This window comes from Colletes latitarsis, chromosome 7 (genome assembly GCF_051014445.1).
Source record: "Colletes latitarsis isolate SP2378_abdomen chromosome 7, iyColLati1, whole genome shotgun sequence".
NCBI lineage: Eukaryota > Metazoa > Arthropoda > Insecta > Hymenoptera > Colletidae > Colletes > Colletes latitarsis.
Genome location: NC_135140.1, coordinates 20,292,315 through 20,306,677, shown reverse-complemented (window position 1 = coordinate 20,306,677; position 14,363 = coordinate 20,292,315). Strand labels below are relative to the sequence as shown.

The window sequence follows — 14,363 nt, the reverse complement described above, 5'->3', positions numbered from 1 at the left end:
TCCCAATTAACCTTAATATCGGCACTTATTGCGCTCGAGCCAACTACGTCCTGTAATTATAGAAATTCGGACGTGCCGATCGGTGGAAGGGCACCCTCCGGTGGGGGGCGGGGACGCTGGAATCAATTCGAAATCGATTCGAACGGCACAAACAGGGTGGCCGGCTCTCAGGAGGGGGTGCACATGTTTCTCTAACAGTTTGCTGTACGTTTATCCCCTCGTGTCCACAGATTCGTGAAGCTTATATCGTTTCTTTAATACTAGTCTATTTCGGCACGAATATAAGGAAATTTGAAATCACTATTTTACCAAAAAAAAATGCAGATACTCAATTTAGTCGTTCGAAGGGTAGTAAAAAATAATCGAAAAATTGATTGATCTTTATAAAATAAAATGTTTAGAGCGTTTGTATCGAAACGGAAAAAATAAAAACGTTGTTTGCGAGAGGGAATTTATCTTAATTACCACACGCTCGTCAGTGTTTGAAAGGGCAGGGCAGAGAAACGAACGCGTCCGAGGGCATTAATTAGTTACGAAACGTCGCTTGCAGGACGATAAACCGGCAATGAGGAGGGCAAGAAGTGCCCTTCACACGCCACGCAACCCCTCCTCGTTTCCACGCCCCTCGCGTCTGTCCCGTGCACGTTAAGGTGTCCCTTCCGTGAGTGTATATTACCAAGGGAACGAGGTTGTCGGGGGTGGAGCGCATTACCCTTGCAACTAATCCCATTTCTCAATGGTACACGCATCACTCACCGCTCCTGACTAATCGTCCTTTCGAGGAGCCGGGTGTTGCTCTCGCGTAAATTGAGCAATAACGTGGTAACGCACGGTCCGACGATAATTTTCGCGGCATGATACATCCACCCATGACTAGGAATTTCCGTAAATATTCGCGTTTCGTCGGGCACCCTTTCGTCCAACCCTTTAAATTATGCAGCTTCCGCGGAACGATCGTTTGAGAATTACTCTACAGAGCCATTAAAAACTGGCGCCACTACACTTACAGAGGTGCATTGCGTTTTGGAGATAAGGGTCGTTTAGAAGTAATTATACAGGAAAATTCAAAAGCAGTGTCGGAAAATTTAAAGACATTCTGGAAAGAAATTTTGATAAATACTGATATTCTTTGTAATCGAGTCGTTTAGAAGTGCCTATAAAGGATGATTAAAAAATAAATAAATTTTCTGACGTGACTTTTGAATCACCCTGCACATTATCGCGACAACTCGACGTTTTCCCTGCTCCAAGACCTGAACATGATTATTTGTAAATACTTCCTTTCAACCGTCAGCCCTTCTTATGAATTTCAAATTAGTCTTGTAGACATTATTTGCATTTGTATTGTTTCGCAGGCTCGCTCCGTGCCGTGTATTTCGAAATTTGAAACACGTATTAGGGTGTAGTACAAAATGAAAGCGGAAAATACACGATGCTCTCGCGGAGAACTCCCGTGGAAGTTTCGTCTTCTGAGAGGGCAACAAAGCACCCTCTTGTACATATTTTCATATTAAACGCAAAGTAATTTTTCTGTAAACTTTCCCGGAGAATTAAAATTTTGAAGAATTCTTTAAAGAACGTGCAACTATATTTCTGACCGTGTACGCTTCGTTTTTGAATAACGTATTTTAACTTACGTATAAGCTTAATTAAAATACTGGACTTTGAATGTAAAGACCCTGGAGATTCGATGTAAGTGTAAATAACCGAAGTTTTCATACCGAGAGAGTATAAAGGTATAACTTCGTTACAGAGCCAATGAGCGAATAAATCGATTAATATTCCTATAACATTCGCCGGCTCTAATTCAATTTTGCATAAATGTCGAACGACGTGGTATTAGTTACCCGGCTAGCATTTAAAGTTAAATTAATTGATAATCAATAGCCGGTGGAAATTATTAGGTAATTTGGATCGGGCGGAAGCCTAACAAAATGCAGAACGCTCTAATTAATTCGATAGAACGTTACTCCGAATCGGTAAGCTTCCGCCAACGGGGAGACCTAACGCCACCCTTTATCATTAAACTCACATTACTCCGTTCAGTCATGATACTCTTCCATAAATTTCTTCAACCTTCTGCGCTTCTTCGATACCTTCGGAATCTCGATGAGCTATAATTCTGACTACCGCAGATTTCAGACGATACGATCGTTGTAGCGGTTTGAATAATTGGTACTTTGAATTTCCCGCCAAACGTACATAACCTCTTCGGAAACGTATTGCTTGCAATAAGAACAGATGCGAAGTAATATTAACGGAGTGACAATTATCGATCATCTGGGAATGGTTTAGCGGGTTCGTTTCCGTGGAAATTTCCAAAATATTTCAATAACAGCGATCGATGAAGGAGGTCGGTATAGAGTAACTTGAAACCGACCAAAGAATGTCGCTGCGATCGACCCAGAACGCTCGACCGATTCCAGCGGCTTTGACGGTCTCGTATTATATGCCCCCGTCGAATGCAACGCATGGTCGCCGTGTGTAGCTCGCGAAGGAACCGCTAGACACTCGTCGAGTATGCAAACGACAGTCGCGTTAGACGCGGAACAACTATTCCGAACTTTAGGTACTGCGCGCATAACCGCACGGCGTTACTGGTGGCATAGGAATATCGTGTACAGATTTGCATCGGACGTGCTATGCCCTCGCGCACGGTGACATTTTCCTATCTGACCCGACGGACCACTGTCCTTCAAGATGTCACAGTTCCCATCAGTCGGATAGTCATCGTTTTTCAACTCGAGCATCACGGTTACGAAGGTCTTGTTTTATAAGTACCTCGCGATAAATAATAGCATTATTCTGTAACAGCCACCTGTCCTTCGAGTTGTCCCATATCTCAATTATCTTAACCAGTCGACGTCGTGGAAAAAGTTATTGCTTCGTCGAACTCGACGATTTTTCTAACCGAATTTGACGATAGAACGGTAGAGTTACATTTGGTTTCTTCTTCGACGCGCTTCGCACGGGCGATCGCGTTGAATTTGCGTTTCCGTTCCGTTTCGCGCGAAACCGAGCAACAGGTCTTCCGTAAAAAGGTGGTTAGGTGAATACGAGTTATCACTGGCTTTGATTGCATTCGCAGTGATGGTCGAAAAAATTGAGGCAACTTGTTATTGCGATCGTGTTTGCAGCACTGCTTATACATATAGCCACAGAAAGCTATTACCGCGCGATAAAACAGATGCAGTTTTTTTTTAACTATTCCTATTAAAAAACTGCTATAAAAGTAACAATTAACAATAGAAATTGTGACTCCATGTTTACGGATACCACTCTGTTAGATCTGCAGAACCAGAACCATGGAAGTACGAGCGTTGTCAAACTTTCCTTGGCATTTCCTTTCCTGCTTTTCCGTATATCAATATCGCAACTCGCGAAATGTAAAGAGCCCACGGATTTATACGTTCGATATGTCGACTGTCGGTGCTCGTTTCGTAGTTTGGCGTCAGTGAGGCCGTGCCTCATGGTTCCTAGGGAGCAAACTTTCCTGTACACGACTCCCTTAAGATTCACCCGGCGACCTCACGTTTCGACTTACATAATGTAAGGCCGAACTTGGCAATCTCGCGGATGAACCTCGTGGAACTGTTGATTGTCGCTTTCCAAACGTAGCTGCCGGGCGAGACGCCACAAACTAGCCTGGTAATGATTTATACCGGATTTGCATCTTATCACAGGATACTGCAAGGGGTAACATCAATTTTTCATAATATTCACGTGTTTTATTAGTGTTTCCCAGATGCAGGCGACGTTTCTCGAGAAACAGCCAAATTAGTTCTCGCAGAGAAGTTGTCAGATGTGACTCTCACAGATTTTAATACAATTCCCATCGATCCGTGCTCTAGTTTTTTTGACGAAAAAAACGCGTCGCGGAGTGCATATATAGCAACGGAGGGGTCGGTCGAGCGCTTGTGAGAGCGCGATCCCTCTGGTGGCGAGCATGGGAGGCGACGCCACACTGTGGAATACACATACCCCCGAAATCCTACGCACTTTCGAGATAAACATTTTTTACTTGAAATATAATGTGTGGCCAGAATAATCAATGGCTCGCTAATTAAATGTATCCGAATCTCAGTAGCTATAAATTGCTGACAATAAGTATAGTAAGTAACGGTGCCAGACTCTCGGTATTCCTTGTAACAAGTTCACGACGTCCTTTTCGCAAACGATGAACTCCAGGACAAGACATACCTCGTTTCGAGTTTTCCGTTCGTTTCAATATGCACCGCGGTTTCTCCGCGACGGCAATTCGTATTAACGTTTATGCAATACGGTTATTGTTGAGAAACTTTCGCGCCAGTTAGCGGATGCCGCCGTGCGGCAGTGAATCGTTTACGCGTATTATAGAACACCATTACTATTATCCGCTTCCTTATATTCCGTACTCCTCGTTACCATGTTGGAACAGGGATATCATTAGCCTCACTATGCTTTCATTCTGAGCGTTGACGATTGTAAGGAAATGATATTCTGAAACTTTTGCGTCGTTATTGCCGGTTAAACTCCTATTGAACGTACGTTTGTTGAAAGGATTGGATTTTTAAAGGGTTTACTCTACTTTCACGATTTCTAAAAGTTGACAAGTTTTTCTCGCTACTAAACGATAGTTTGGACTTTCGAAAATAACGTGGGGTAAAGTCTCGCTGGAAAATGTTTTTCATCCTGTTCATTAATTTCTGCGAATTGTTTTAACGAGATTTGTTTAGTACGCAAGATGGTATTGCAAATCCAACGAACTAGTTAACTCGTTTCGACCAAAATTGTTGGCTAACGAGTTCCGGTCGTGTGACAGACAGCCTACAAACACGAGAATTCGGGAAAATCCTGGGGAATCGAGCCAATCGAACATAGCACGAATTTCCTGTTTGCTCTCGATTCATCAGTTTTTCAATTTTTCTGCATTCCAATGTGACATTACAATTCTTTTTATTCGACAGTGACAAATGTTTCTCCACGGGACACGTCATTGTTATTACTCGAAAAAAGCGAAATACGCAGCCGCGTTAACGGACTCTTTCGTAATGAAGCTTTTGTTTCCTGCCTGTTGCGATTGTTATGAAATAAACTTTCTTAATTTGATTATTCAAAGTTGGGAAATATCGATAGAGAATAGGATTAGTTTTCGTCCCATAAGACGACGTTGTCTTCGAGCTAATAGTATTCCTTTGAGGAATAGCGTCGTTGCGAGTGTTTCGAGTAATTTTTTCATCGAGTTCGAGCTTCTTCTCGGCGACACGGTCCATTATGGAAATTCATTGAATCCGGGCCATTTGAATTCGCCTCCATCCCCGTTTCCCCACCCCCGAATGTAAATTCCCAACGTACCAATTCCATAATTACTTTCGCATAATATGCATTTGTATGTATTACACATTCGCTGGGACGCGCTAAATCTTCTGCATTTGCGCGTAAACAGCCAATAAGAATTCACCCAACCCGAACGACGCGTAAAAATGGGAATCGATGGACGGATAAAATCTTAACAAACCCGGGTATTTTGCATTTCTTTACCCAGAAAATTCTACCGCGGATTTTCGATCATTGTATAAAACATTTTGAGGATAACGTAAGTTACTCTCGAAATTACATATCTGTCCATAGATTAAAATAAGTAACGCAATTATTTTAATGGGTTTTAATATACGGTACATCATTTTGAGGTTAGGTTTGAAAGCAGCATCTGGTTGTACCGTATCTTTCCGTAATTAGCTAATCACTCTTTCGTGACATGTGTACTTTCTCTTAATATGGATAATAATGGCGTGTCCTAACCATAACAACAATAATAATAATAACGGTAATAACGCGCCTTGAAAATGAAAATTGAAAATTAAACATTACAGAGACGTCGACAAAATGTGACTGCTCGTTTCGTAGTTCGCGAACAAAAGGGAAAGATGTTGCGTCTAAATCACGCGTCATATACCGTGAAATGATTATTGCACAACGATGGGCTAATTAACGCGACGCAGTAATTTAATTAATGCTTCCCGTAGCGCGCGATGGCATTAGTATTTTCATTGCGTTACCAACGACCAGACATTGCGATATTAGTTGCTAAAACTGCGATGGTCTGCGCGTATTGCAAATGCATGTCGCTGCAGACAGGGCTTTAGGAAAATCCAGCAGCAACGTGACACGAGTTACGCAATTGGAAAGTACAGAACGGTACAAAAGTAACACGATTCAGGATTTTCAGCTAGGATGAAAATATTTAGGAAAAACTATACGTAATCGTTACAAGAGAAGTGGAAACAATTTAAACAAAATTTAACGCGCACGTTTCGTATATTTAAACAATTAACAGTGTTAATTGATGCGTTATGGATCACTGTTGCCACGATTAATAATTCCCCTACCGTTCGTGTAAGATTTTTTAAAGCATCAAAGCGTAAATCTGTCGAACGCGCCTCGATGCGTCGCAGGTTGCAGGGCGTCAGGCGTATTTGACCCGAATCTTCAATTGCGCGTCACTTTAAAATAGATCCTCTATTGTAATTTTATCAGTCTTCGTTTTCGTCTCATTTTCGATCGTGGAATCGTTCTCTCCTCCAAAAAAATATCCACCTGTAGTCGAGTAGCTTGTATATAGAGAAGTTTGTACCGTGTTTGTTATATACGTCCGAGGATCGAATTTCTCGTTTCCAATTTTGACTTCATTCCTGTCTCTCCTTCGGATGTTACAAGGGATGTAGCTTCGAGGGAAGTCGGATCGGACGTTTATCTCCCTCGCGCGTCCCATACGTGACCCGGTTCGAATGGAAACATTTCAGAACGGGACTTTACAACACGTAGAAGTAAAATCCATAAACTTTTCGACTAGATCAAGGTTCGACCCTGTCAAAATTGAAACTGTATTTCTACGGAGGGGAGGGGGGAGACATGCCTGCGCCTCGACTGTGACTTTAGCCACGCAGAAACTAAATCCACGAATTTAGCGACGTCGGTGGCTCAGACGGATGAAAGCTGCGATCGCCACGGAACCGGAATCGACACGTTCCATCAATATTGTCATTACAGTTTCTCAAGTCCATATTCTGTAATCTGTTACTTACCGTTCAATCTGACATTTTCTCGGACCTTCGCGGGGGATTATATACATTTTATGGGAGCAACTCGTGCAGGGAATTGCCTCTTAAACATTTCTCGTCACGCGTAGACAGAGCTTACAATTTCTTTTCAACAATTAGAAGATAATTACTCGCGAGATTAACCCCCTTCCCGTACTTTAACGAATCTGACTCGCGATGAAGATTTTGATCCAAACATGATATATCACGAGCTAAATGACATGGGAAGGGGTTAAGTATATAACCATTCTCAGCAGTCTGCTATCCTGATGAAAGGGAAAGTTCTCAGCTACGTCTGCGGAAAGAGCAATGGCTAATGACATCGTGTATGCCCAGGAGCCGTCCGTATCTTTCTGACGATCAGAAAATTACCGTGTTTCATCAATCTCCGTTCGATCGCGCGGAAAACGCTCGGTAGACGGTAACCACTTCATCAGCGTTGGATTAATCCAGCGCGCGTTGCTTTCAGTGTCTCATCAATTACATTAAATACTGTGACATTCGCGCGCGAGCAAACGCGGACCAGTCGCTTTCTCCGCGATGAATAATTGAAATCAGCCACGCACCGTTCGTGAAAGGAGACCCGGCTACGATCGATAGCCTATCGCGGGCTTCGCCAATAATTAGGTGAAAACATCGCTTCCTCTCCGATGGGATTATCGATTGTGCAGCAGCACGGTTGCATGTAAACCCTGCCACGCGAGTCTGTGGAACACGTAAGGGACCGGTTATAACGTAATATGCAGCCCTCGTTACGTTACATTGTGCAATTATTATGTGACACACTATCCCGTGAAGTTCGGCTGGTTTCGAGCAGTGGTTCTCATACGAAATCACGGGGAATTCCCTCGATAATCAAGCAAAAGTTCGCGATTCGAGTCACGCGACGCGACAGCGAGCCAGTGTAAATAGTCCGTCACATTTTTAGCAGCATGGCTGACCCAAAGATACGAGAGGACATAATTCTGGGAAGGAAGTTTCCGTAGGGCTACACGCCAGCTGGAAAACTGAGTCTGTGGTGCGCAAAAGGGACTAATTAAACCGGACAGACTTTGTTCCCTTCCATTGTGCGATCGTCATGTGGTACATTGTCCCGCGAAGAGTGTTTCAGCCGATGCAGTGGTTCTCAACTGACGTTGTAGAGAATAAATTTGTGACGCGGAACTGTCCGTTATGTATTTTTCTATGCTAAGAATGGACGATCGAAGAATATATGCGAAAATGATTTCGAGAAGAAAATGTATCGTAGGGTTGCATGGAATCTGCAAATATGAATCCGTGGTACGCCAGAAGGATCCTCTGAAACGTGCGGGCTTTGTTTCTTTGCATTATGCAAGCATTACGTGATAAACTGGCCCGTAGAGTTTGTTTTACTTCGTGCAGCGGTCTTCAACCTTGCTACGAGCGTCCGTCGAAATTGTTGAGCCTCGTTACGCCTGCTGCAAGTGAAAAATTGTTCCCTTGTCGGGCATTGTACGCTTCCTCAAATTAGGCTATGTATATATAATGGCTCTTAAACGCCCTTACATCGTTGCAAGCTGCAAACAATGGGCGACGAAGTTTGGCGAAATATTTGCTTTGCGTGTCTTTTGTTCGAAACTTACGAATGCTCATATAATTATGACACAATCAAGAACTTGAGTGCTCGTAACGAGGGCAGAAATAATTCATATTAAATGTCCATTGTTAGGTTTGTATTTAAATGATATTTGGTTCGTTAAACAGTACTTGCACCGTCCGGATTTGTTGCAAAACGTCGCCGTCGTTAAATTTATGTTTACTTGCGAGAAGTTTCGACAGAAATTTGAAGCGAGACGTTGAACGAATTTCCGCGTCGCGAAGTGAAACTGTAGCATTTTCGTTCGTAAATAATATCAATACGTTTCGTAGGGAGAAAAAGGTGGCGGGAAAAGTAATTAATCATAGTAAACGGCGAAAAGTCTGAAATTGATTACTTGGCGGAAAAGTGACGATCGACGTTTGTAAATGTAAATTCAAACTTGGCAAAAGAGGACTGTTGTTAAATTTATTGTTGTTACGTCGTATTTTGCTTTCCTGGTTCCCTTTCCGTTGTACATCTTAATCGACTAATGAGTTAGGGGTGGTTATAGTGTTTGAGAGCAATATACTCGGCTAATATGTGTGGAAGTCTTAGTAGGCGTGCAGATTACCGACTGCTAATATTGGCTAATTGATTATCTCCTCGCGTATCAAAGGATGTAATTATTTGTTTCCTATTTATAATCCGACGGAAAGAAAATAAATTAAAATAATTGCCTGCCAGTAGATCTTAACAGCCGTTGGTCAGCCGAAATATTCAGACATAGGGCGTATTTAATTCTTGTTATTTAGACGATTCACGTTACGTTTGTGTGTTTGCTGTTTCAGGATTTTCAAGATGAGACTCACGAGAGACACGAGTTTATTCCACGAGAACGTCGTCTTCGAGGGATCGAATGGGCGGCAAATTGCGTTCGATCCGCTGCACGCTTACAGCGGAACGCTCGAGGGTGAGCATTGAATTTTTAAAATTTCTCCGACGAAAACGGAGCAACGCGTCACGGTAGATCGAGCAAAGACGACTAGTAGCGCGTGGATAATTCATTAAAATGGAATGCACGCCGGAGGGCATAAAACGAAACCACCGCGAAATAAGGAGGGCGTTTGACTTTTTCGCATTTTAAACACGGTAAAGCTCGCTTCGTTATCTGCGAATTCTGAAAATTGCACGGTTCTTGGTGAAAAGGCGAAAGGAAACAATCCCCAGAATGGAGGCTGCTTTCGCGCGAAATTACATTAATGGTGTTCCGTCCTGCTTGACGAACAGTGAACCACTTGTTCCACTTAATTTTGGACCCCAGTGTTTTTGCTGCCGCCGGCAATTCTGAAATTACCTTTCAGATTTGAATTCGTAGCTCCAACGACTATCTAGTTATCATGCTGATTTAGCTAAAGAAGTAACCAACCTCCGTGAGTTACAAAGAATATTATCATTGACCTGCTCTACCATTCGAATCTATTAATTTACCTTTCCGTGGATAGGATTCTCTTAAAATACACTTTCTCTGCCAATAATCCATTAGTCAATTTGTGTGTTAACCTGATTATTCTGTCAGAACTCATTCGCTAATCTATTTCATTTCAAAATATCTTCTACGTATCAGTATCCTACTTAGAGGATATTTAAAGACTTTTTTACTTTAAATTATTTCGTACATTTTTAGTAACATCCTTTTACGATATACTTTAGACAAATTTGGACAATTTGTGTGCACGCTGACTACAGAATCAATTTTGAGATCGTCGTGCAGCTAGGAAGAAAACTCACGCGCTTGATCCGATGAGTGCACTCTTCTCCGCGCTGGTTCCTGAGTCTCGAAGAGCGCGCGAAAAAAAAAAGTAGAGGAGAAAGGGGGATATTCTGGTTGGTCGGTTGTGAAAGGGCCACTCGACGATTCCCTTTCTTCCTTGGCCCAGGATCCTGTAGGTGAAATTAAAATGCAGATAGCGAATCGATTCGCCGCGGTCCGGGTTTGGTCTTCAACCGATTCTCGCGGCGAAATATCTCGACGATATTAAATTTTACACGGGGTGTTCGCCTGGAAACAAGCTTTGGGGGCCTTTTCGTAAAGTTTGGAAGTCACTGATTTGTACAGATGGGGGAGATATTGAGGCAGCATGTTGGTAACGGGACGCCCTGTATATTCAGTCGTTCGCTATGATTCGACGCGAAACGCAGTCGATGGGATCGACGGATGGTTCGGCGCGCAAAGCACACGTGAACGCATGTATATTAAAACCACAAGCCTCGCAAAGACTGACTCGAGGTAGAGGTACGTTCAAAGGAAACGCGTGTATGCTCTCGCCGATCCTTTCGCCATTTGTGTTTCTTCCTATCTGGTTCGTTGTGTTCTATTCCGCCGTAGATATATCCGCGACGCACTGTCCTCTTTTTCAAATGATCTACCGTTCCTCCTTTGGATCGTTTCTTCGAAGGTTCGTCGTTTCAACGTTCCCCAAACGATGATCATTGTTCGGTACCTTCATTGTTCAGCAAAATTTCCTTGGGACAAGCGTTTTCCGGTTACGTTCTAACCATGTATCGTGAGCAAAACTATCGCGCAAAGCGAAGTTTTCCGAGCATGAAGTTTCAGAAGACCTTTCACTTTCGACTTTGTTAACCGCGGAAAGTTGCTTCTGATAGTGAAATTCGGCCAGAGTTGCCTCTGCAATCCGAGCTCTCGATTCAGAACTCATCAACGTGGCTTAGTTAGCCGCTTCAAAAGCGAGTATTTAAGTTGTTCAAAGCTAAGTGGGACACCGTGTATAATAACCGAAAGAAAAACCTGTGTATCAATTTATCGAATCGTGTCATGAACGCGAGCGTAACTTCCCGTCTGTCGGTCGCCACGTTCGCCAAATACTGTGGCAAACATATTTTTCATTTTCTCCCGTCGTACCCCTCCCACCGCCGCGTCTGTTCGTTCTTTTTTTAATACGCTTCAGCGTCGCTTGTCGCTGCCAGATGGCACAGAGGCGTCCGAGATTCAAGTCACGCGAACGTTTTTCGCGCGTTTTATCCGATTACGCCGATTTTGAAACGCACCCCCCGTGACCGCGCGTAACGAAATTTCAATAACGCGTGACGTGATTTGGGCGCACGCGCGTTCGAGCATCCGGGGAACACACAGAAGCGAAACGAAATTGATTCTCGGACTTATTTCGCGGCAGCTACGAGACCCGATAAATTCTTTAATAAATTCCGAGCGAGGCATCCGCGGTCGATGAATTTCGCCACCGCGACGATTCACCCTTTTCCACGACTTTTTTCGCGCCACCTATCGTTCGCCACCTCACACCCCTTCCATGTTTCTCGTTTTGTGTCCCTGGCTCGTTTTTTCTCGCCTGTTCTTTGTTTACCTCTAATATTTTTTTTATCTTTTGTTTTTTTTCGTTTCGTTTCGCGTGTCCCTCCGCTTCTGTTCCACGCTACGTTCCATCCCCCTGTCCCGCCGCCCCCCTTACGCTCTTACTTTTTGTATTCGTCGTTCCCTCCGGTGGCAACGATACAGCAAGCCAAGTGGGTTATTGGATGGTTTCCAATATGCCCGTTCGCTCGACCACTGCGGTACTTTATGCGCCCTCATATCATTTCCACAGTTTTTTACGGGGTGGCGTTGCCCCCGGGACAGGGGTTGCTCTCGGTCGGATAATTTTCGACGAACTTTTGGCGGACAGGTTGATTAGACCGGCTGAAAGGCACGGCAGTTTCGCGGTCAAAGAGTTTATTCGACGCTTCTACCACCCTCGATACGTTCGGAAATTTTCTATATTTATCTGAAAAAGTTACGGCCAACGAACGGTCGAATTTCGTTAAGCGTTTACGTTGAGTTGTTAACGCGCGAAAGCTGTTTGCTCGTCGGAGATTTCTCGACGGGCCAGGAATTCTCTACGAAACGCTTGTCGTTCGGCTGAACTTTTCCATTAAAGCAGCGACACCCCGAGTTATTTGGGAATTTCATCGAAGATAACGCGAACTTTGAGCGTGTAAAGGGCATAAATATTCATGGAGTCCGGCGAAATGAATGTGTCGTCGCGGAGGGCGGGTCGTCCGCGATTAAAACTACATCGCAGTGACGAGACAAGGAAAGAAAACCGGATGGGCGATTTTTATAATTAAAACTTCAAAGCGTCGGCAATTTCTGTCGCGTTTCACCCTAATAACGCGTTTTATATGAGGGCTCGGTCTAGCGTCGCCGGGACGGATTATGCTTCACCGGCCTTTCTATCGCTATTCCAAGATTATTAATGAATATTTTAACGGGAGTTAGTAACGGGAACCTGGAAATATTACGCTCGCTCGACCGCGATCAGTTGCATTTTCAAACGGGAGCTGACCTCGCGTTACGTGACATTAAAATATCAAAAGGTGTTCGCGATTAAACGGTCGCGTTTAGCGTACTATTTTTCCTCGTTGTTTCCTTGGAATCGCGAAACAAAGGATAGACGTGTTAATTCGAGAATTAATATTCCGTTTCCCGCTGGCATCTGTTCCCAACGCGTCGAATTCCAATGCCCTGGCGTTGCGACAATAGAAACACGCTCGCACGGAGTCGTATTTATTAACTACCCGATGATAATTAAACTTGTTGCGCCCTTGTACCAATCAATCATTAAATTACAAGGGCCCCGGGAAATTCAGTTCCGTTTAATGTGTTTAATTATACTCGATGCACAGACTGTTTTCTTTTTAGTATTAAAATCATATTATATCAGACACTTTATACTTTCTTAATTACGCACAACTTGGGGTTCGACAATATTATAGTGAATAATACATTCAACGTTTGCAAATAACGTGCGTGTTTTTGAGGATATCGTATGAATCGCTCTCGTGGGCAACTCCAAGTTCTAAGGGAAAAATTCTTGTAAAAATCGTTCTTCTTCACCTTTTACTTGAAAGGTAGACATCTATGTTTATCGTTCTAAACCCATTCCTGTCTTATATTTATATTAGATTAACAAAATCGTTATCTATAGATAGTCGCGTCTGCTTGTCCGGAATCCAGGGCCCTGAACCCAGTCCTGAATCGATAAAAGTTCGGAGGAATCAACCGACGAGAAGTCGCGGGCCTCTTCGGAAGCTTTCGTGCCGTAAAATTCGCCGCTAACGAACCCGAAAAGCACGAAACAAGGTTTCAATTTACGTGGAGCACGTCCGAGCAAATCCCCGGAGTGCGGAGTCAGCGATTCGCCGAGTCTAATAAAAGGCAGCAGCCGGTTCGCGCGACACTGTCTTCGCGGGAATTAGCATCGAAACGAGGGATTCGCCGGGCACCAGCGTAGAAAACCCACGGCCGAACGACGTACAATAACGTTTCTCGTCATCCCTTACGGCGGAGCGCTAAACAGCTACTTTGCAATCTCCTTCGGAGCTTTCCTCGCTAGGCGTCCAATTTTAATCATCTAAGAGTCGAGGGGAAGAGAAAGAAACGTCTACCGACGGGAAGGTAGGGTTGTCACTTACGAGGAATTGCAATTTTCTCTAAAGACTCTGAAAGACGAGGAAACCAACGTCTCCACTTCGCGTCCCTCTTCCCTCGTGCTCCAGCGCCTCCGTCGCTGGTGTCGGCCGAATTCTACGGCGTTGTGCACATCTCCAACCGAGCCATTTGTCCAAAGCAATTTCCATCTGCGAACGGTTTTCATCGGCTGCCATCTCCTCCCCTCCGCCCCCCATCCCCGAACAGTCTACTTGCGGCTTGGAACTTTTCTCTGGCGCGA

At 43.9% G+C, this 14,363-nt stretch overlaps 1 protein-coding gene across 1 annotated transcript in view; it reads left to right on the top strand.

Annotated features, from left to right (window-relative positions):
* Positions 1 to 14,363, top strand: part of LOC143343180 (disintegrin and metalloproteinase domain-containing protein 10) — a 176,049-nt gene that overhangs the window by 50,510 nt on the left and 111,176 nt on the right. Inside the window, exon 4 of the mRNA XM_076767789.1 lies at positions 9,468 to 9,589. Coding sequence (XP_076623904.1) covers positions 9,468 to 9,589 — 122 coding nt within the window. The remainder of the gene's footprint in view (positions 1 to 9,467; positions 9,590 to 14,363) is intronic.